We start from the raw sequence: 20805 nt of genomic DNA on the forward strand, positions 1-20805 counted from the left end.
GAAAAGATCAACTCCTAAGACAGAGCTAGACTAAATCAGCCACTGGCACATACGGGGTTAAACTGACCACCAGCTTTCCCTTTGGGCGGAAGCAAATTGAAGAATACACACTTTCTTTATTTTTCTTCCCCCCCCCCCCCCCCCACCCCCGGCTACTCTTTCCCCCTATTTTATCCCCTTTCTTTACCTTTTATTTCCCTTCGCTTCCCCTTCCCCCCTTTTCTCAATTTTACCTCTCTCCTACCCTTCTCCCCACACCACCCCCACCCACACCCAACATTTTCATCCATCACAGTTTGCCCTCTGATTTCAGCTTCTCTGCCGTTTGGCCATTCACACCTTCTATTCTCTCTATGGACTGCCATTAGCAGCCTTGCCCCTTGTTTTTGTGGCTATGACTCATCTTTCACTCACTCACCCTGCAGTGTAAATATCTCCCACTTTCAATGCCTTTTAGCTTTGACAAAGAATCATCTGGACTCAAAACATCAGCTCTTTTCTCTCCTTACAGACGCTGCCAGACCTGCTGAGATTTTCCAGCATTTTCTCTTTTGGTTTCAGATTCCGGCATCCGCAGTAATTTGCTTTTATATAGAAAAATACACAGCCCAGGTTGGGCCGATAACCACTGGAAATTAGAAGAATGGGAGGGGGTGATCTTATTGATCACATCCTGGATCCTGAAGGAAATCGACAGGGTGGGTGCTGGGAGGATGCCTCCTCTTGTCAGGAAGCCTACAACTAGGGTACGCAGTTTAAAAATGAGAGATAAGGATGTTTTCTTTTTCTCAGAGGGTCTGTGGAATTCTCCTCCCCAGAGAGCAGTGGAGGCCAGGTCATTGAATATATTCAAGGCTGAAATACACAGCTTTTCTGAATGACAAGGGAGTCAAGGGTTATGGTGGTGGGTAGAGGCAGGAGTGGGTGGGCAGACAGTTGAGCACACAATTACATCAGCCACAATCTTACTGAATGGCAGAATAGGCTCGAGAGACTGAATAGCCCAGCCTTGCTCCTATTTCTTGTGTTTCCAGTACCACCACATGGCAATGTGTCAACACTGGCAATTCAATAGGCAACTGAACATCTCGCTACTCAGTAACTTCACTGTCTATTGAGGGCACTTTTAATTCAAATATACTGCCTGATAACAACATGATCTGGAAACTAACTTTTTTAAAACCTTAATAACATTCCAATTATAATGCAGAAATAGAGCGCCCCAGAGGGTGAAAGAGAGCCCCCACCCCAGAGGGAGATAGGGAGCGCGTGTGTGCGCCCCCGCCCCAGAGGGAGATAGGGAGCGCGTGTGTGCGCCCGCCCCAGAGGGAGATAGGGAGCGCGTGTGTGCGCCCCCACCCCAGAGGGAGATAGGGAGCGCGTGTGTGCGCCCGCCCCAGAGGGAGATAGGGAGCGCGTGTGTGCGCCCGCCCCAGAGGGAGATAGGGAGCGCGTGTGTGCGCCCCCACCCCAGAGGGAGATAGGGAGCGCGTGTGTGCGCCCCCACCCCAGAGGGAGATAAGGAGCGCGTGTGTGCGCCCGCCCCAGAGGGAGATAGGGAGCGCGTGTGTGCGCCCGCCCCAGAGGGAGATAAGGAGCGCGTGTGTGCGCCCGCCCCAGAGGGAGATAGGGAGCGCGTGTGTGCGCCCCCACCCCAGAGGGAGATAGGGAGCGCGTGTGTGCGCCCGCCCCAGAGGGAGATAGGGAGCGCGTGTGTGCGCCCCCACCCCAGAGGGAGATAGGGAGCGCGTGTGTGCGCCCGCCCCAGAGGGAGATAGGGAGCGCGTGTGTGCGCCCGCCCCAGAGGGAGATAGGGAGCGCGTGTGTGCGCCCGCCCCAGAGGGAGATAGGGAGCGCGTGTGTGCGCCCCCACCCCAGAGGGAGATAGGGAGCGCGTGTGTGCGCCCGCCCCAGAGGGAGATAGGGAGCGCGTGTGTGCGCCCCCACCCCAGAGGGAGATAGGGAGCGCGTGTGTGCGCCCCCACCCCAGAGGGAGATAGGGAGCGCGTGTGTGCGCCCGCCCCAGAGGGAGATAGGGAGCGCGTGTGTGCGCCCGCCCCAGAGGGAGATAGGGAGCGCGTGTGTGCGCCCCCACCCCAGAGGGAGATAGGGAGCTCATGCATGCGCCCCAGAGGGTGAAAGGGACCCGCGCGCCCCAGAGGGTGAAAGGGAGCACGCGGCCAAGCGGGAGCATACGAGAGGGTGAGCGAGAATGCAAACAAGAGAGAATGAACGACAGGGGAAAAGAAGCAGAAATGGTGAGGATGAGGGAAATCCATATTTCTATCAATGACATACGACAAGAGAGTAGCACAGCCTCTGCTTAATGAAGATCTGAATTTACCTGATGAAATGAACCAATAACAACACTCATCACCAGAGAGAGGCAACATCATTATTTTCTTCATATTTGGCAGAGAGATTGAATATTTCAGCTGAACCTCAACTAAAACAAATCGCAAAACTGACACTAACAGAACATCAGCTCTGACAAAGGGTCATTCTGACTAGAAAAGTTGGCTCTGTTCTCTCTGATGTGGAGATGCTGGCGTTGGACTCGTGTAAACACAGTAAGAGTTTTAACAACACCAGGTTAAAGTCCTACCAAATTTGCTACCAAATGCCTGGTGTTGTTAAAACTCTTACTCTGTTCTCTCTCTACAGATGCTGTCAGACCTGCTGAGACTTTCCAGCATTTTCTGTTTTTGTTTTAGATTCCAGCATCCGCAGTAATTTGCTTTTATTCTGACAGAATGTGGCTGGATATTTCACACATCCATGGTGCAATCTGAAAGTTAACCACATACCATTTTTTTCCACTCGGGTGAGAGGCTTTACTCCAGAGAACACTTCAGCCAGTTCAGTCATTCTCTCAGACCCTTCTTTCTGATAGCTTTCCCACTTGGCTTGTTTTTCTGACAGCATTTGCTTAAACATCTGGAACAATAAATTAAAGATAAGTCACTGAATAAAAGATTTAGTACCACAAAAACAAAAGGGAAACTGGCATGACCACGAAGGAACACAATTGGCCAGGATGGTACTATAGCCATATTATATTCATAGATTCCTACAGTGCAGAAGGAGGCCATTTGGCCCATCAAGTCTGCACCCACCACAATCCCACCCAGGCCCTATACCCATAATCCCATGCATTTACCCTAGCTAGTCCCCCTGACACTAAGGGACAATTTAGCATGGCCAATTCACCTAACCCGCACATCTTTGGACTGTAGGAGGAAACCGGAGCACCCGGAGGGAAACCCACGCAGACACGGGGAGAACGTGCAAACTCCACACAGACAGTGACCCAAGCTGGGAATCAAACCTGGGTCCCTGGCGCTGTGAGGCAGCAGTGTGAACCACTGTGCCGTCTATATGGACTTCCAGAAGAAAGAGGGTTGACTAAGTTTTGCACCATTGGCAGGAAATGAAAAGCACAAATAATTGAAGGTAACCTTGTAACACCAGTTGGTAACTGGTTAGAGAAATGGGGTAGGGTAAAGGGAATGCTAGTTGACTGGGATAATGTGAATAGCAGTGTCCCCTAGGGATCTGAACAGAGGCCTCAGCTTTTCACTATATACATTTTATTTATTAAATTGCTTGGATGAAGGGGCAGAAGGTTCTATATCCAAATTTCTAAATTAAGGGGAAATAGTAAGGAGATTTGAGCAAGAAGTTACAAAGTGGCCATGAACAAATTAAGCAAGTAAACAAAACCATAGCCAATGGAGGTTCAACTTGGACAGTCGGAGGACATGCACTTTGGATCTAAGAAAGACATCAGAATATTTTCTCAATGGTGAGAGACTAAAATCTATGAATTTAAAGATTTCAAAGAATCGTAGAATCCCTACAGTGCAGAAGGAAGCTATTTGGCCCATTGAGTCTGCACCAACCACAATATCACCCAGGCCCTATCCCCGCAACCTTATCCTGCTAATCCCCCTGACACTAAGGGGCAATTTAGCATGGCCAATCAACCTAACCCGCACATCGTTGGAGTGTGGGAGGAAACCGGAGCACCCGGAGGAAACCCACGCAGACGCAAGGAGAAACGTGCAAACTCCACACAGTGACCCGAGACCAGAATTGAACCCGGGTCTCTGGCGCTGTGAGGCAGCAGTGCTAACCATTGTGCCACCGTGCTGCCCATTTGGGTGTCCCAGTTTCATAAACGACCAAAAGCAGGTGTACAGGTGCAAAATATGATCAAAAAGGCTAATGGAATGATGATTTTTAACACAAGAGGATTGGAATACAAAAGCGAGGAAGCGCAAGGAGCAATGGTTCGACTTCATCTGGAGTGCTGCTCTGCTTTGGACACCATACCTCAATGGGCTGCGATACAATCCAGATTGAAAATTATACCAGGGTTTAGATGATCAAATCATGAGGACCAGTCACATAAATGTGGTCTTTCTTTCCTGGAGTTTAGAAGATTGAGGGTCAATCAATAATGATAGGGGGGATTCAATCGAGCCAGTACAGGGAATCCGTTTCCTCTGGTAAGAGAATGCAGTAGAAGGCGGCACAATTTAAAAGGTTCAAACTTGGCCATTTAGGAGTTAAATACATGAGCATTTTCTTCAAACAAAGGGCTGTGGAGATCTAGAACTTGTTTCCTCTAAAAGCGGTGGACACGAGGACAATTACATTTTCAAGACGGTGATTGAAAGGGTGTACCAAATGGCATGGGGAAACGTGGGCAAATGATGTTAAAGCACAAATCAGCCATAATCTAAGTGAATAGAAGAGAACGCTAAAATGGCTTACTCCTGTTTTATGTAGGGTTGTAGGGCAGGGGGGGGGGGGTCAATGAAATCAATGAAAAAGTGCAAAATAGGAAGAATGTTTTTTTTTTACTTTAACCCAAAGCAAAACTGCCAAGCTGGACATCTTATTCCATACATATTAGAACATCTTCCAAACTATACAGCATAACTGCGAGAAGGCGGGGGGGGAGGGGGGGGGGTTTACAGGAAGCCCGAGAGGAATCACATACTGTATCAAATGAAAGAGAATAAGTTTACAAATATAGCACTTTATCTCAGGAACATTTCAAAGTGCTTAGGTATGGAGTAACCTTTTTCATTGCTTTGACAGTAAACGTGACAGCCAGTTTCATACACAATCCCATTAACAGCTAGAAGATGAATGGCCATGTTACCTATTTGGGAGGTTGGCCCAGCCCCAAGGAGACCCCTTGCTTTTCCTCAAATTGTGCTGGTGGCTATCTCGTATCTATCTATCTGAATCTAGACAACAAACAGACAGGTCATCAGTTGGACAACTCAAAGGCATCTCCAACCCCATAGTGCTGCACTGGAGTGTTATCATAGATTATGTACTCAAGCCCTGAAGTGGGACTTGCACAATCTTCCAACTCAGCGGTGGGATTCCTATCAATTGATCCAAAGTGCACAAGATGCCTCACATTTCAAAACAATTGTGTTTCCTTTTGTAAATTCAGTTTTGTGGAATTCATCCTGTACAGTACCCACTTTTTCAGTTTTCTAAAGGATCCCAATCAGTCTTAAAAAAGGAGATAATACAATTTCAAGATGGTAAGCATCTAAATCACATCTGATAAAATGTCTAATGTTGCCAATTACAGAGCACGAAAAGCACCAATAAATCTTAGTAAAAGCATTGATCACATGACAGAAAGGGAATGGCAAAATGGAAATTAAATGCTCAGTATATTGAAGTGTCAAGTATTTCCCCAAAGGTACTCAATGAATACAAAAATTCTATTCCGTGTGGACAGAATAGATTCTTTGGATATATGAAAAAGGGACAGTTAAGATGGATTTCAATGAAGAATTCCCTTGGCCTTGCCACAACTTCACCAGAAGTAATGGCAGAAATTGGGTTTACACTGAATTTCCACAAGGACTCAATTTCCTGACAAACTGTGCATTTAGCTCCGCACCCTCTGCATTCCATTCACAACTGCTCACCATTATTCAGATGGTCAATGCTAGGAGGGATATAGGATCAAGAGGAGGCCATTTGGGCCCACAAGCCGATTCCATCATTCAATTCAATCATTTGGTTGATCACAGAATCCCTACAGTGCAGGAGGCCATTCAGCCCATCAGGTCTGCACCGACTCTCTGATAGAATATCTTACCAGGCCCTCTCCTCCGCCTTATCCCCATAAACCTACATATTTACCATGGCTAATCCATTTTAACCTGCACATTTTAGGACACTAAGGGATAATTTACCATTCCCAATTAACCTAACCCGCACATCCTTGGACTGTGGGAGGAAACAGAAGCACCCACGCAGACACGGGGAGAACGTGCAGGTTCCACACAGACAGTCATCCAAGGCTGGAATCGAATCCAGGTCCCTAGCACTGTGAGGCAGCAGCGCAAACCACTGTGCCATTGTGCCATCCTAGATGGTTCTGTCATCATTACCATCCTTGCCCAAAAAATCTGGGAAAAGAGTTCCAAATTTCCATTACCCTTTGTGTGACAAAGCATTACCCCTGAATGGCCTAGTTCTGATTTTAAGGTTAATCTTGTTAATTGTATAAAATTAAGTGTATACAGGAGAGGAGTGGTACGCTTATGAGAAAATGACATTGTGTACATATAGACACTTGCCCCTTCAAGGAGCTGTCAACTTGTTAATTAGTTCTATTGGTTAACAGAAAAGAGTATAAAGAGACACTGCATAGGGGCTGGAATATATCATCAGCCCCAGGAATGTTATTTTCATTTGATAAAGTTCCTTTCTAGATTTTGTTTTAATTGCAGTACCCCCTTTAATAAGTTACTTTGTTCATTTGAATGCACTGAAGAGAGACCGAGACAAATACTCACTCCTGAGACAAGAGTTCAAATCCCATTCCAGATGCAGGGGGAAATTAAATCCAATTAATATAAAGGGACACTTACTGACACTGGTGGTGGGTTGTTGTAAAGTTAGGAGCTATACACTTGTAACATTTCACATTGGGAATAAATCCAAAACTGAGAAAAGATCGACTCCTGGTCTCCTCCTTCACGACTGACAGAAGTTTAACAACTCTCCCTTGTTCTCCACTCTCCCACAAGAAAACAGCTACTCTATCCAATCCTTTAACGCACTCCTAGCAAGTTCTGGAGTGTTACTATTCATGGAAACAAAAATCAAGGACAAAAGTAGCATACCTCCTTCAAAACAAACTCAAACTGAGCACTGTCCAACAAAAGCTGGAAAAGGGTTTTGGGATTGTATTTTGAGTCGATGAAAACCTGATCCTTAATCTGACGTAAACGTTTGTTGTTTGGATCATACACTGTAAGAAAAAAAGGAAAACAAAAATGTATTCAGGCAAAAAAGTCTAACAATCTGGTTTTGGCATTCAACAGCATTACCAATGTCAAATCCCCACCATCAATAACCTGGGAGCGACAACTGACTAGAAACTTAACTGATCCAGGAGAAATTCCTTCACCCAGAGGGTGGTGAATGTGCGGAATTCACTACCACCGAATGTAGTTGAGGCCAAAATGTTGTCTGATTTCAAGAAGAAATTAGATATAGCTCTTGGGGCTAAAGGGATCAACGGATATGGGAGGAAGGGGGAATCAGGATATTGAATTTGATGATCAGCCATGATCAAGATGAATGGCGGAGCAGGCTCGAAGGGCCGAATGGCCTACTCCTGCTTCTAGTTTCTATATAAATACTGTGGTTACAAGAGCAAATCAGAAGCTGGGAATCCTGTGGCAGTAACTCATTTCCAGACTCCCTAAAGTCTGTCCCCCATCTAAAAAGCGCATGACAGGAATGTGATGGGATACTTCCCACTTGCCTAGACAAGTGAAGCTCCAACAATACCATTCAAAAGGCTCAAAACTCTCTTGGACTAAACAGCCCCCACCTTAAGCATTCACTCCCTCCACCACCAACATACAATGTCCACTATATACAAGATGCACTGCAGCCTCTCGCCAAGGTTCCTTCAAACTGCACCTCCCATACCTGTGACCACCACCTAGAAGGACAAGCGGCAGCATATGCATGGAAACATCACCACCTACAAATTCTCCTCCGAGCCACGCACCATCCTGACTCGGAACTATACAACTGTTCCTTCAGCATCACTGAGTCAAAATCTTGCAACTACCTACTCCACCGTGGGAGTACCTTTGTCACATGGACTGCAATGGTTCACGGAGACGGTTCGTCGCCACCATCTTCTCGAGGGCAATTAGGACTGAGTAATAAAGGCTTGGCTCGCCAGGGGTGCCCACATCCCATGCATAATAAGAAAACATTGATTGAAAACAATGGCTTGGTGCAATGCATAGATAAATAAAACTGTGACTGCTTTGCATTATTTGAGAACTGAAGTCATCAAGATGAACTGATTCGCAAAGTAGGTTACAAAAATGTTTTTTCATAAAGAGAGGTTGGATAGGCTTGGGTTGTTTTCTCTGGAGCAGAGAAGACTGAGGGATGACCTGATTGAGGTGTTCAAGATTATGAGGGGCATGGACAGGGTGGATAGGGAGCAGCTGTGGCCCTTAGTTGAAGAGTCAGTCATGACGGGAACCACGTTAAAAGTGAAGGGTGGGAGGTTAAGGGGGGGGATTTGATGAAAAACCTTTTTACCCAGAGGGTGGTGACAGTCTGGAATGTGCTGCCTGGGAGGGTGGTGAAGGCGGGTTGCCTCACATCCTTTAAGAAGTACCTGGATGAGTACTTGGCATGCCATAAAACTATGGGCCAATTGCTGGTAAGTGGGATTAGGTGAGCAAGTCAGGGCCTTTCATGTGTTAGTGCAGACTCAATGGGCCGAAGGGCCTCTTCTGCACTAGTATTCTGTGATTACTGGGGTTTCATAAAGCCACATGTGAATCCAGCCTATAATAAGGAGACAGAGTATTTTCTCTATCTTGGCTGCAATGTCCTTTATGAAACTGTTTCTGTCAGCCTTGACCGAAGCTTCTTTCATTTTCGATCTTCTACCTTCAAGTAGTGGGGTCCCGCACACCAGCACATTAAACATGAATCTTTCTTAAACTGGTACCCAGGGGAACCAAAGTTGTATTTTTTTTAAAAACTTGGGTTTCTTGACTGCCCCCAATCAAGCCTAGGCCAACACACAATAGTGTTTGCATCATGATGTCCAAAGGCCAGGTCTGCGTATGGGCAGAATGGCGGGGCTTTCACAGCAGCTCGGGCTGCACACTAGAAACAGTAAACAACTGGAATCACAGGGTATCAAGCTTCTTCTCTCAGCAAGCAAGGTGGCAACACAAAAGTCGTTCAAGTTCCTCATGATTGCGAGAACCTCAAAGATTTAGACAGGCTGTTACTGGGGACAAATGTGAAATTAAAGATTTCTCACTGAATTCTGTACCCGAGAAATTTGCAAGGCTACAAGGAAAAAAGACAGGGAATGGGCCTAGTAGAGTTGCTATTGCAGACAGCTAGTATAGGCTTGGCAGGCTGAATGGCCTCGTTCTGTGCTGCAACCATTCTATGATCCTGATATACACAAAAAAATTGACATAGGGTTAACAATTACATTAAATGAAAAATTATCTATGCTCTCTCAAAAAGAGGAAATCTAAAGGCCTCAGTATTAATTTATATTGTACAATCATAGAATCCTACAGTGCAGAAAGGAGGCCATTCAGCCCATCAAGTCTGCACCGACCATCAATCCCACCCAGGCCCTATCCCTTTAACCCCACGTATTTTCCCTGCTATTCCCTCTGACATTATGGGGCAATTTAGCATGGCCAATCAACCTAATCTGCACATCTTTGGACTGTGGGAGGAAACCGGAGCACCCGGAGGAAACCCATGCAGACACAGGGAGAATGTGCAAACTCCACACAGACAGTGACCCGAGGCTGGAATTGAACCCGGGTCCCTGACACTGAGACGGTAGTGCCACCATGCTGTCCATAATATTTTATCAGACAATGTTTATCACATTTACGAATTTCGCTAAAGGCCCCTTTTTGTCTTGTGATGTTCCTTCAATGTAATTTTTCTCCTCCAAGCATTTTTCTGAGGGATTTCCACACTTGGCCATTAGAAGTAAACCAGATAGGTGTTGGGCACTGTAAATAACGCACTTCTCATAATGGTCCAAAAACAATTATTTAGCTCTCGACTGGCCTTGGCTTTGAACGTGTTCTCTCACATTTACCCGATTCTGCAGTGTGAAGCATTAACCAGCGAATCGTCACATTACAGTCTCGCAGGCAGTTTAATAGTTTAGGGATGTGGTCCAGGACGTACTCTTCCCTCAAGAAGCCTTCCTTCAGAAACTGCTGCACCTGTCGACGCAGCCGCTCAACACTCGTACCATATCGACTTGCCTGTCAAAGAAGAACCCTTGTCAACACTGGCATCGCACACAGGTACAATGCATACTTTTTCAAACCAAACAAGTAACTCTACACCCTAGCTATGACTGTAACACTACATTCTACCCTCCCTCCTTTCCTTGTCTATGTACGGTATTCTTTGTCTGTATGGCGCACAAGAAGCTATACTTCTTACTGTAGACTAATACATGTGACAATAATAAATCAAATAAAAAAATCAAAGTCTTCAGTGATGACGCAAAATGGTGACCAGCAAATTCGGCAATCTCGTTTTCCACTCATCTGATTCTCTTTTCTAACGGAGGTCAAAGATTACAAAACAGGGTGCTGATTGGATAGTGACCGTCACATATTACTGCCAAGGTCGATTAACACACCCAGTGCCTTTTATACAGGGTAAGAAAAATAAAAATCTAAATACCCAGGCATGTGTTACCACTTGGGAAAGGACCCACTCTGCAGGAGATCGTACCTGCTCCCTGACGTTCGGCTGTTCTAGCGTATAATTCAGGGCTGTCTTTGCAGCTTTGTACGGTTCCCAGGCCTCAATGAGATTGATGGTGATCCCCATGTAAATGCTGATCACCTGAAACAAAAAAAAATTCAAAATGCTCAGTTCTTGTTCAAACATCTCACCCTTGCAAAGACATCGCTTCTCGGCCTTTTGGCTAAGATCAAGTGTAGTATGGATTGGATGCTGCACTTGGTTGCGGTCATTGGGTTACACTGAAGTTTCATATGAAGCAATTTTTAAAAAGCGGCATCTCGGCCTTTTGGCTAAGATGCAAATGAGCTCAAGTCTTGGAGGAGGAACCTCCCCCTTCTCCAATCAGCTTGGCTCATGTAGATCAGGCCCAGGACAGGGTGGTTTTGGTCGCTCGCCCTGTCTTGTCAGCCTGGATCTGAAATGTCTCAACTTGTTGAGACTCTGAATTGGATTTGATTTGATTGAATTGGAAAAGTATTTAAAAAAAAGACATCATGTTGTCTCAAGGTGACTGAACTTTTAAACATGCTCATCAGAGAGATGCAATTGCACTGGGGGCGATTCGCCGGGATGCCGCCTGGGATGGAACATTTAAGTTGTGAAGAGAAGTTAGATAGGCTTGAGTTGTTCTCGTTGGAGCAGAGAAGACTGGGGGGGGGGGGGTGCCTGATCGAGGTGTACAAGGTTATGAGGGGCGTGGACAGAGTGGATAGGGAGCAGCTGTTCCCCTTAGTTGAAGGGTCAGTACGAGGGGACACAAATTTAAGGTGAGGGGCAGGTTGGGGGGGGGGGGGGGGGGGGAGAGAGAGATGTGAGGAAAAACATTTTTATCCAGAGCATGGTGACAGTTTGGAATGTGCTGCCTGGGAGGGTGGTAGAGGCGGGTTGCCTCACATCCTTAGAAAAGTACCTGGATCAGCACTTGTCACATCGTAACATTCAGGGCTATGGGCCAAGTGCTGGCAAATGGGATTAGGTGGAAGGACAGGTGCTTCTTGCGTGCCGGTGCAGACTCGATGGGCTGAAGGGCCTCTTCTGCACCGTATGATTCTATGACTTGATTGGCTGGAAGATGTTATGGGACACCTGAAGTTGCGAAAGACATAAAACCAATGTATACCTTTCTTTCTTCAAACAAATTTTTTGTTTTGTTTTGCAGCACGGTAGCACAGTGGTTAGCACTGCTGCTTCACAGCTCCAGGGACCTGGGTTCGATTCCCAGCTTGGGTCACTGTCTGTGTGGAGTTTGCACATTCTCCCTGTGCCTGCGTGGGTTTCCTCCGGGTGCTCCGGTTTCCTCCCACACTCCAAAGATGTGCAGGTTAGGTTGATTGGCCATGCTCAATTGCCCCTTAGTGTCCCGGGATGCGTAGGTTAGAGGGATTAGCGGGTAAACATGTAGGGTTACGGGGATAGGGCCTGGGTGGGATTGTTGTCAGTGCAGACTCAATGGGCCGAATGGCCTCTTTCTGCACTGTAGGGATTCTATGATATTTCACCCATTACAGTGCCATGCAATGTTTTAGAGGAGGTGAGGCAGGAGAAGGTTCAACGAGATCCACAGAAAACTCATTGAATACCATGAACCCAAACCTGACCATGAGAAAAAACATTCAAAACAGATTTGATCATTTTATGATTTCGGTCAGTCACTCCATTGGGATATTTTAAGTTTTTTTTAAACTGATCAATCAATCTGCGTAGAACAAATAAGCAGTTCATAGCTAAGCTTTTATGCAATGGTTCTGTAATAAGTCTTCGGGGACAGAAGTCCCTTCACCAAAATCTCTTTATTTACAAACTCTAACAGCAGCACACAGAGTGCTAGCAGTCTACCTTCGGGAGTGTCAGAGGAACTGATACTCCCAGTTAAATACAAGGAAAGGACTCCCTGATTGGCCCATCAATTGGATCCTTAATCAGGGAGTTCATATTCCAATAGGCCAACCTCAATGGCCTGAGTGAAGTCATTACAGGTTCTTTTAAAAAATCCGATAAATTTACTCAAATCTGTAGGTAGAGTTTTGGGATTCATTTCACACTCACTTACCCAGTTGTCTGGAAAGTATTTATCTACTATCTCCCTCATCTTGGCTTGTTGGGTGTGAAGAATGGATGGTTCAAAGTAGAGGATGACATAGAGCATGGCAGCCTGAGTAGCGAGGGCTATGCTGCGGTGTTCTGGCAGTGGGTAGGCTGACACCTAGTATAAAAAAAGCCATAAGATTGAAGGGAAAACTTAAAAGTTAACGATTAACATTTCACATCATCAAATGATTCAGTTTCAAAGGGTTTCCTTCAGTTGCCCCGGTTTCCTCCCACACTCCAAAGATGTGTAGGTTAAGTTGATTGGCCATCCTCAATTGCCCCTTAGTATCGGGGAGATTAACAGGGTAAATGTGTGTGGTTACAGGGATAGGGTAGGGTGGGATTGTTGTCAGTGCAGGCTCGATGGGCCTCCTGGCCTCCTGCACTGTAGGGATTCTATGATTCCAGTTTACCAGTTGCTATGAATGCTGGGCTTTACAAGATATGTTTTAGAATGTCTCCTTTCACTTAAGGTGAAACAGAATGTTCTGGTTCGGAGGAAGGTGAGACCATCCTAAAAATCTCCACCCAGAGACAGGGCAATGTGATCTGGCCACCACGGGGAAGAAACTCAAACAAAAACCTCGGGAAATATCAAGTGACCATTTCCACCCCTTTCCACAGTAAAAGGACGGCTGCTTTGTGAGACATGAGAGAGACAAAGGATAAGTGCATAAGATTTAGGAGCAGAAGTGGAAATTTCAATTCATCGAGTATGCTCCGCCGTGCAGGGAGGTCATGACTGATCTGATGTGAGAATCCTCAACTCCACTTTTCCACCTTATCACCACAGCCATTGATTCCTTTATTGATTAGAAATCTGTCAATCTCACTCTTGAACATAATTAATGTTACTGTTGCTTGGCGAGACAATGTAGCTACTGCCATGAAGAGCAGAGAATGATTATTTTGTGTTAGCAACCAAGCAGGATGCTTGTGAGATCTTGTTTTCTCTTTCAAAAGAAGGCAGAACAGATGGGACGTTTGGGAGATTTAAGGAACAAGGAGTTGCAAAGGTGGACCTTGCGAGTGGAAGCCGGATCTAGAAGACCCAGGCTGAATGGAATGATTTGCAAAAGGAAGCTGGAAGCTTTGACCAAGCGCAGCAGGCAGAATTGAATCTATTGAAAATCCATGATTAACTTGGGATTTGTACTTGTAATGCTGCACACATCTGCCAGAAGTACAGGGCAAGTACAGGGGTCGTAAGAGGTAGCCTGACTGTGAATTAGTTAATGTGAAAGTACCTTTTCTTTTGTTTGATCTGTTAATTGCCTGGAATGTTTGACACGTGTTGAAGTGATTTTATTAGAGGAAAAGTCTAAAATGTGAAATCTTGTCTTTCAGTCCTTTCCATGGGTCACTGGGAAATTCATCTCCTCTTAAAAGGTTATTGATCTCCACACAGTTTTCAAAGTCTTCAATACTGCTTTTGCAGCTGTTGGGCTTCTCTTTGTATTTCTTCCTGACAACCAGCAAAAGTTCTGCCATAGAAGTTCTGACCCATGGAAATTACTGAAAAACAAGTTTTCACATTTTAGACTTTTCCTGCAATAAAAATCAACGTGTCATTCATTCCAGGCAATTAACAGACCAAGCTAACGAAAAGGTACTTAACTAATTCGCACAGTCGGACTACCTCATACGGCCCCTTTCGCAGTGCCCTGTACTTCTGCCAAATGTGTGCAGCAATACAAGAACAAGTCCCAAGTTAATCGTGGATTTTCAATGGACTCAATTCTGCCTGCTGCGCTTGGTCAAAACTTCCAGCGTCCTTTTGAAAATCATTCCATTCAGCCCGAGTCTTCTAGATCTGGCTTCCAAGTTGCAAACTCCTTGTTCCTTAAATCTCCCAAAAGTCTCATCTGTTCTGTCTTCTTCTTTTGAAAGAGAAAACCAGATCTCACAAGGATTCTGCTTGGTTGCTGCCATTATTGGGAAATGGGGAGTACAATGTTTTCTTAGCAATGTACTTAAATAGTCCCTTAATAGTTTTAAGGGATCAGATATAGTTTTACACAGATACACATTAGTAGAGAGCCTTTCCTTGGGTCTAAAATTCCAATCAGGCCATTACAGAATTCCCACATATCTCTGGGCCATGTGCAAGATAACAAGATGGATGCTGGTTCCATCAGGATTCATCCCAACGTTCTCCATGTTGCCCTTCTCTGGCACCTGAGAACCAACTGCACAGATCCTTTGCCCACTCCATCTGAATCAAGGAAACCTGACTAGCAGAGTGCCCGGGAGACTCTCGGAACTCCACTCTTCAGGCAGTAGGGATTCTGCAGAATTCATCAAGACCTGACACAAGACTGCCTGTAAACAGGTCCCAAACATTAACCAGGGAAAGGTAAATTGAAGAGGCCCACAGAAAGGAAAACTAAACATTTCTTGCAGACTTCGAATGACCAGCAATTAAAAAGGGATCTATTATTGTGAATTGGATTATGTCTCCAGCCTGGGACCAAGGCAGAGTTACTGCCCTTAACATGCTTTGCATGGTATAAAGTCAAATTCTTGTCTTAAAATACCGTATCTCAGTCTTGAATTTTCTAAGAGTGTATGAAAATGGTATGTCTATAATTCAGACATACTCTAGCTGACCCTTTGCTACCGTCTCACACGGATGATCCCAGGAATGGTAGGCCTGACATACGATGAACGTCTGAGGATCGTGGGATTATATTCATTGGAGTTTAGGAGGTTGAGGGGAGATCTGATAGAAACTTACAAGATAATGAACGGCTTAGATAGGATGGACGTAGGGAAGTTGTTTCCATTAACAGGGGAGACTAGGACGCGGGGGCACAGCCTTAGAATAAAAGGGAGTCACTTTAGAACAGAGATGAGGAGAAATTTCTTCAGCCAGAGAGTGGTGGGTCTGTGGAATTCATTGCCACAGAGGGCTGTGGAGGCCGAGACGTTGAGCGTCTTCAAGACAGAAATTGATAAATTCTTGATTTCTCGAGGAATTAAGGGCTATGGGGAGAGAGCGGGTAAATGGAGTTGAAATCAACCATGATTGAATGGTGGAGTGGACTCGATGGGCCGAATGGCCTTACTTCCGCTCCTATGTCTTATGGTCTTATGGTCTTATGGTCTTAAAATATCCCGATCCTGAGCTGTGACCCGAAAGATTTCAAACTGTTCGTTCCTGAACAGCGAATTAACTCTGATTAACCTGAGGCTTGAATGCAGCAATCACACTGAGAGACTAGCGATCTTAATAATGCAGAACAATTACACCCTGTTAAGAGTATACTTTAGGCTAAAAGATTAAAATTTATTTATTAGCGTCACAAGTAGGCTTACATTAACATTGCAACGAAGTTACTGTGAAAATCCACTAGTCGCCACACTCCAGTGCCTGTTCGGATACTCTGAGGGAGAATTTAGCACGGCCAATGCACCCAACCTGTCCGTCTTTCAGACTGTGGGAGGAAACCGCAGCACCCGGAGGAAGCCCACGCAGACACGGGGAGAACATGCAGACTCCACACAGACAGTCACCCAAGCTGGGAATTGAACCCGGGTCCCTGGAGCTGTGACGCAGCAGCGCTAACCACTGTGCCATCGAGCCACCCTAAAATACTAATGGCACATTGTGTGATCCACTGGAAACATGTTGGAAATGGTTCATTGGTAGTCTGCATCTGCATTCGAGATGTTACTCTGGGAGCTTTGGAATTCTGTAAAGTTCAGTGACCCACTCAGTCTCACAAGGGGCCTCAGGTGTCAATCGTGATAAGACAGATGATGCACATTTTAAGAATGGACTGTGCAAAGCACAGCGAGGCTGATTCACAATTAGCAACAACTTGTTTTTCACCTGCAAATTGTGGGGGACTGCAGTTAGGAAGAAATTGGGATGGGCGAGATGGGGCACATTAACTGCTCCATTGGTAGCCAATATTTGTAAGATGCAATTTTCACACAAGGGCTGAAAACAGGTAAGTAGCATATCCCTCTCCGTGCACTACACAGATCAGCGCGTCGATTTGTACTTGATACAGAGGAGCCAAACCAACACTCCCAGAAGTTTTACTTTTACAGATGCACTTTAGAAAGCATTCTTTCTGGTTGCATCACAGCTTGGTATGGCTCCTGCTCTGCCCAAGACCGCAAGGAACTACAAAAGGTCATCAATGTAGCCCAATCCTTCACGCAAACCAGCCTCCCATCCATTGACTGTCTACACTGCCTTGTAAAAGCAGCCAGCATAATTAAGGAGCCCACTTACCCCGGTCATTCTCTCTTCCACCTTCTTCCGTTGGGAAAAAGATACAAAAGTCTGAGGTCACTTACTAACTGACTCAAGAACAGCTTCTTCCCTGCTGCCATCAGACTTTTGAATGGACCTACCTCGTATTAAATTGATCTTTCTCTACACCCTCGCTATGACTAGGATGTAAAGATGGGCGGCACGGTAGCACAGTGGTTAGCACTGCTGCTTCACAGCTCCAGCGACCTGGGTTCGAATCCCAGCTCGGGTCACTGTCTGTGTGGAGTTTGCACATTCTCCCTGTGTCTGCGTGGGTTTCCTCCGGGTGCTCCGGTTTCCTCCCACAGTCCAAAGATGTGCAGGCTAGGTTGATTAACCATTCTAACAATTGCCCCTTAGTGTCCTGGGATGCATAGGTTAGAGGGATTAGTGGGTGGATATGGGGATAGAGCCTGGGTTGGATTGTGGTTGGTGCAGACTCGATGGGCCGAATGGCCTCTTTCTGCACTGTAGGATTCTATGATTCCATGACTGTATACTACATTCTGCACTCTCTTGTTTCCTTCTCTATGAATGGTATGCTTTGTCTGTATAGCGTGCAAGAAACAATACTTTTCACTGTATGTTAATACATGTGACAATAATAAACCAAATCAAATTCAAAAGGACTTCCAGAGTTTGTTCAAGGAAAGTTCCAGAATTTTGGGGGTTTTTTTTATTCTGGCGCTTTTGCAGCAGGTTCATTCATGACCCCTCTCCAGGATCAGCAATTTAATAATCCCTTTGATATAAAAAGATCCTGTAAGAAGATCTTGAGAATTCAAAGGCGCAGGAGTGGCTGTGAAGACAAAGCAGCATTTCATAGGCTTTTCATCTTTTAGCTTCACAGGGACGTGGGGGAAATGTGACATCTTTAGGCTGTGGAGATGAAATTGGCAGGAAAGGATTGTATTTATCAGACATAAACAGCTGCACGCTAAGGCAACCTGGAAGGCTACATCTGTGGAAAGGGATACAGCCCGGAGTGATGGATGAATGACACCCTCACTGAGGCTTTTGATGGTTCATGAATTTCCTTAACTGTCGTCAGCCCAAAGATTTGATTAACAGATCAATCAGTATGTGTAAAGCTAAAGGACACTAAAAATGAAAATATAACTGGCTTAATTTTTTTTTAAGTATAAAATGATGGATGCCGGGAGAAAGCTCTCAGAATTTGCAGAGATCTGATCAGCCTTGTAGACTTCAAACTTGAAGCCTCTGTATTGTCCAGTGAGGTTGCAATGTTTTGCCATAGGTGTTGCTAAGCGTGTATTTAGTTATTGCCTCTAATAGCTGTTGTATGCTTAATAATTCTGCAAATATACGCCTGTGATATTGTGAAACCTTTATATTGAGGAGTAACTTCTAATTAAGAATACTCAATAGATTCAGTATTGTGTTTTCTTGATAAGCTCTTTTTTTTAAGATAAAGGCAAACCAGAAATTCAAGTGCAATGCTTGAAATGACACAGAGGAAATGCCTGCTAGACTTCCCGATATATAAATGTGTACATACTGTGACGATACTGTGCCTTTTAGAAATATATTCTAATTATGTTTCTCCGCAAGTTTTTCAAACAAGTCCTGGGATTTCATTGTTGCTGAAATGTCTGGAAGCGGAGACCTCTAATTGTTGAAGGAATGTAATGGACCACATGTTTATTTTAATCTGGGCTAATGCAGTGTCCTGGGGTTTTAATGATCCTTTGGGATTGCTGAGTGAGGCCTGATCTGGGAATGACTGACAGCTCAGGTGATGCCTGGGGAGACAAGTTTGTTTCCTCACAGAAAAGTCCAAGGTTTTAGTTTCATTTTGCTCAGTTTGGGCTTGAGACAGAAAGCATTGTTTCTTGTTTCCCCGAGTTGGAAATTCTGCTGTCTGAGAGTTGCTGGCTAGAAGTTGGTGGAGGCAGGCAGTGTCTCTGTCTCTCACTCTCTCTCTCCAGAGGCGTGCTGACTAAAATACGAGAGAAGCAGACCATCACCCTGTTTTCCTTTGTTCTTTCTCTCCCCCTCACCCACTCCTCCACCTACCCCTTCTCTCCTGCCACACTGTGGTACCCCCCCATGCACCACCCCACACAAGAAAAACTAACACGGATAGTATACAATATATAAGAAAAAGGCCCAGGAGGCAAGAAGACAACAAGCCACAAGATTAAGGCAAGGCATCACCGGGGGCAACAAGGGTTGGACGTGAACTGAAAGAAAAGTGGCAGAGCACGAAGAAAAGGGGACATGTCCTCTCGCTGTCCGACCCCAAAAATCTCTCTCTCTCCAGAAAGTTCCAGGAGTGGGAATCCTCAGTTTTAATCCATCATTTCAAAGGACCAAGTCACAGCAGGTGTTAAAAAGCGGCAAAACCCAGCATCATGTGAGCATACTTGCTTTTTATGCAAGTCTGGAAAGAGATGTATGTTTGTTGGGTGTTGTTTGACTCGGTGTGCACAATATCCCAGAGTAACTAGAAAATTGGTATGTTTTCCAATTAGACTGCAATGGTGATGTATCCCTCACGATTTTATCTGTAAATAATATAATGTTTGAAGATGGGCAGGATTTTACAGCCATGCTTACCCCAATGCCGGAAAATCATCCAGATTTGAAACATTGGCTCTATTCTCTCCTCACAGATGCCGTCAGACCTGCTGAGATTTTCCAGCATTGTCTGTTTTTGTTCCATGCAAAGGTACCTCAGGCAGGACTTTTCGGCATTGGGGTGAGCGTGGCTGGAAAATCACAGAGCTCCGACGAAGGGTCATCCAGACTCGAAACATTGGCTCAATTCTTTCCCCACAGATGCTGTCAGACCTGCTGAGACATTCCAGCATTTTTTGTTTCAGATTCCAGCATCTGCAGTATTTTGCTTGTACCTTTGCATGGTCCGTGTCCCGCCTGCTACGATTCCCGTGGCGGGCAGGACAGGAAAATTCCGAGTGATGTTTATCTTGGGTAAGTGGAATGTACACATGTCTCACCTGGTTGTAAATATCATCTGATCGTAGCCGACCGACCACCATGGAGATGAATGTCTTGCTAATTGGCACTCGCTGAAAGTAGCTCTCTGGGTAGTTTAAGGGTTTCTTTGCCCCCGCCACAGGCGAATACCCTGTGCTACGCACCAGTTTGCAAATATCGTCCAGATTGGAGTCAGAAGAAGATCGAGCAGCACTGTGAAAGACACATGAACGTTATCCTTTAACAGCGAGGACTGAAAACCAAAGGCTAATTGTAAATGCTAACGAGAGAGGGACAAAAAAATTTCAGCTCATCAGTAGGAATATTTTTACAACTGAAGCATTTGGAACTTAAGGCTCCTTTAACAAGATGCACACATCTTTGGGCGAGTGTTAATGGCATCACGTAGAAATGTCTGACTTACGTGCCTCGAATACAAATCGATAGAAAATTTCTCAGCTAGCTCCTCTGATTACTTATTTAATTGTTATTCATTTATGGGATGTGGGCTTCGCTGGTTAGGTCAGAATTTATTGCCCATCCCAAATTGCCCTCGGGAAGGTGGTGGTGAGCTGTCCTCTTGAACCACTGCAGTTCCTGTAATTTAGGTAAACCCAAAATACTATTAGGGAGGAAACTCCAGAATT

General features: G+C 45.3%; 1 protein-coding gene and 1 pseudogene across 1 annotated transcript in view; one reads left to right on the forward strand and one right to left on the reverse strand.

The window, feature by feature from the left end:
* The window catches only part of washc5 (WASH complex subunit 5), an 81033-nt gene that overhangs the window by 49385 nt on the left and 10843 nt on the right, over nucleotides 1-20805 (reverse strand). Inside the window, exons 5-10 of the mRNA XM_078216805.1 lie at nucleotides 20179-20371; nucleotides 12893-13045; nucleotides 10828-10941; nucleotides 10175-10346; nucleotides 7173-7300; nucleotides 2808-2937 (exon numbers count right to left, since the gene is read on the reverse strand). Of these exons, the coding sequence (XP_078072931.1) occupies nucleotides 2808-2937; nucleotides 7173-7300; nucleotides 10175-10346; nucleotides 10828-10941; nucleotides 12893-13045; nucleotides 20179-20371 (890 nt within the window). The remainder of the gene's footprint in view (nucleotides 1-2807; nucleotides 2938-7172; nucleotides 7301-10174; nucleotides 10347-10827; nucleotides 10942-12892; nucleotides 13046-20178; nucleotides 20372-20805) is intronic.
* On the forward strand, nucleotides 11004-11205 carry LOC144496244 (U2 spliceosomal RNA; annotated as a pseudogene).

Source organism: Mustelus asterias, chromosome 7 (assembly GCF_964213995.1).
Source record: "Mustelus asterias chromosome 7, sMusAst1.hap1.1, whole genome shotgun sequence".
NCBI lineage: Eukaryota > Metazoa > Chordata > Chondrichthyes > Carcharhiniformes > Triakidae > Mustelus > Mustelus asterias.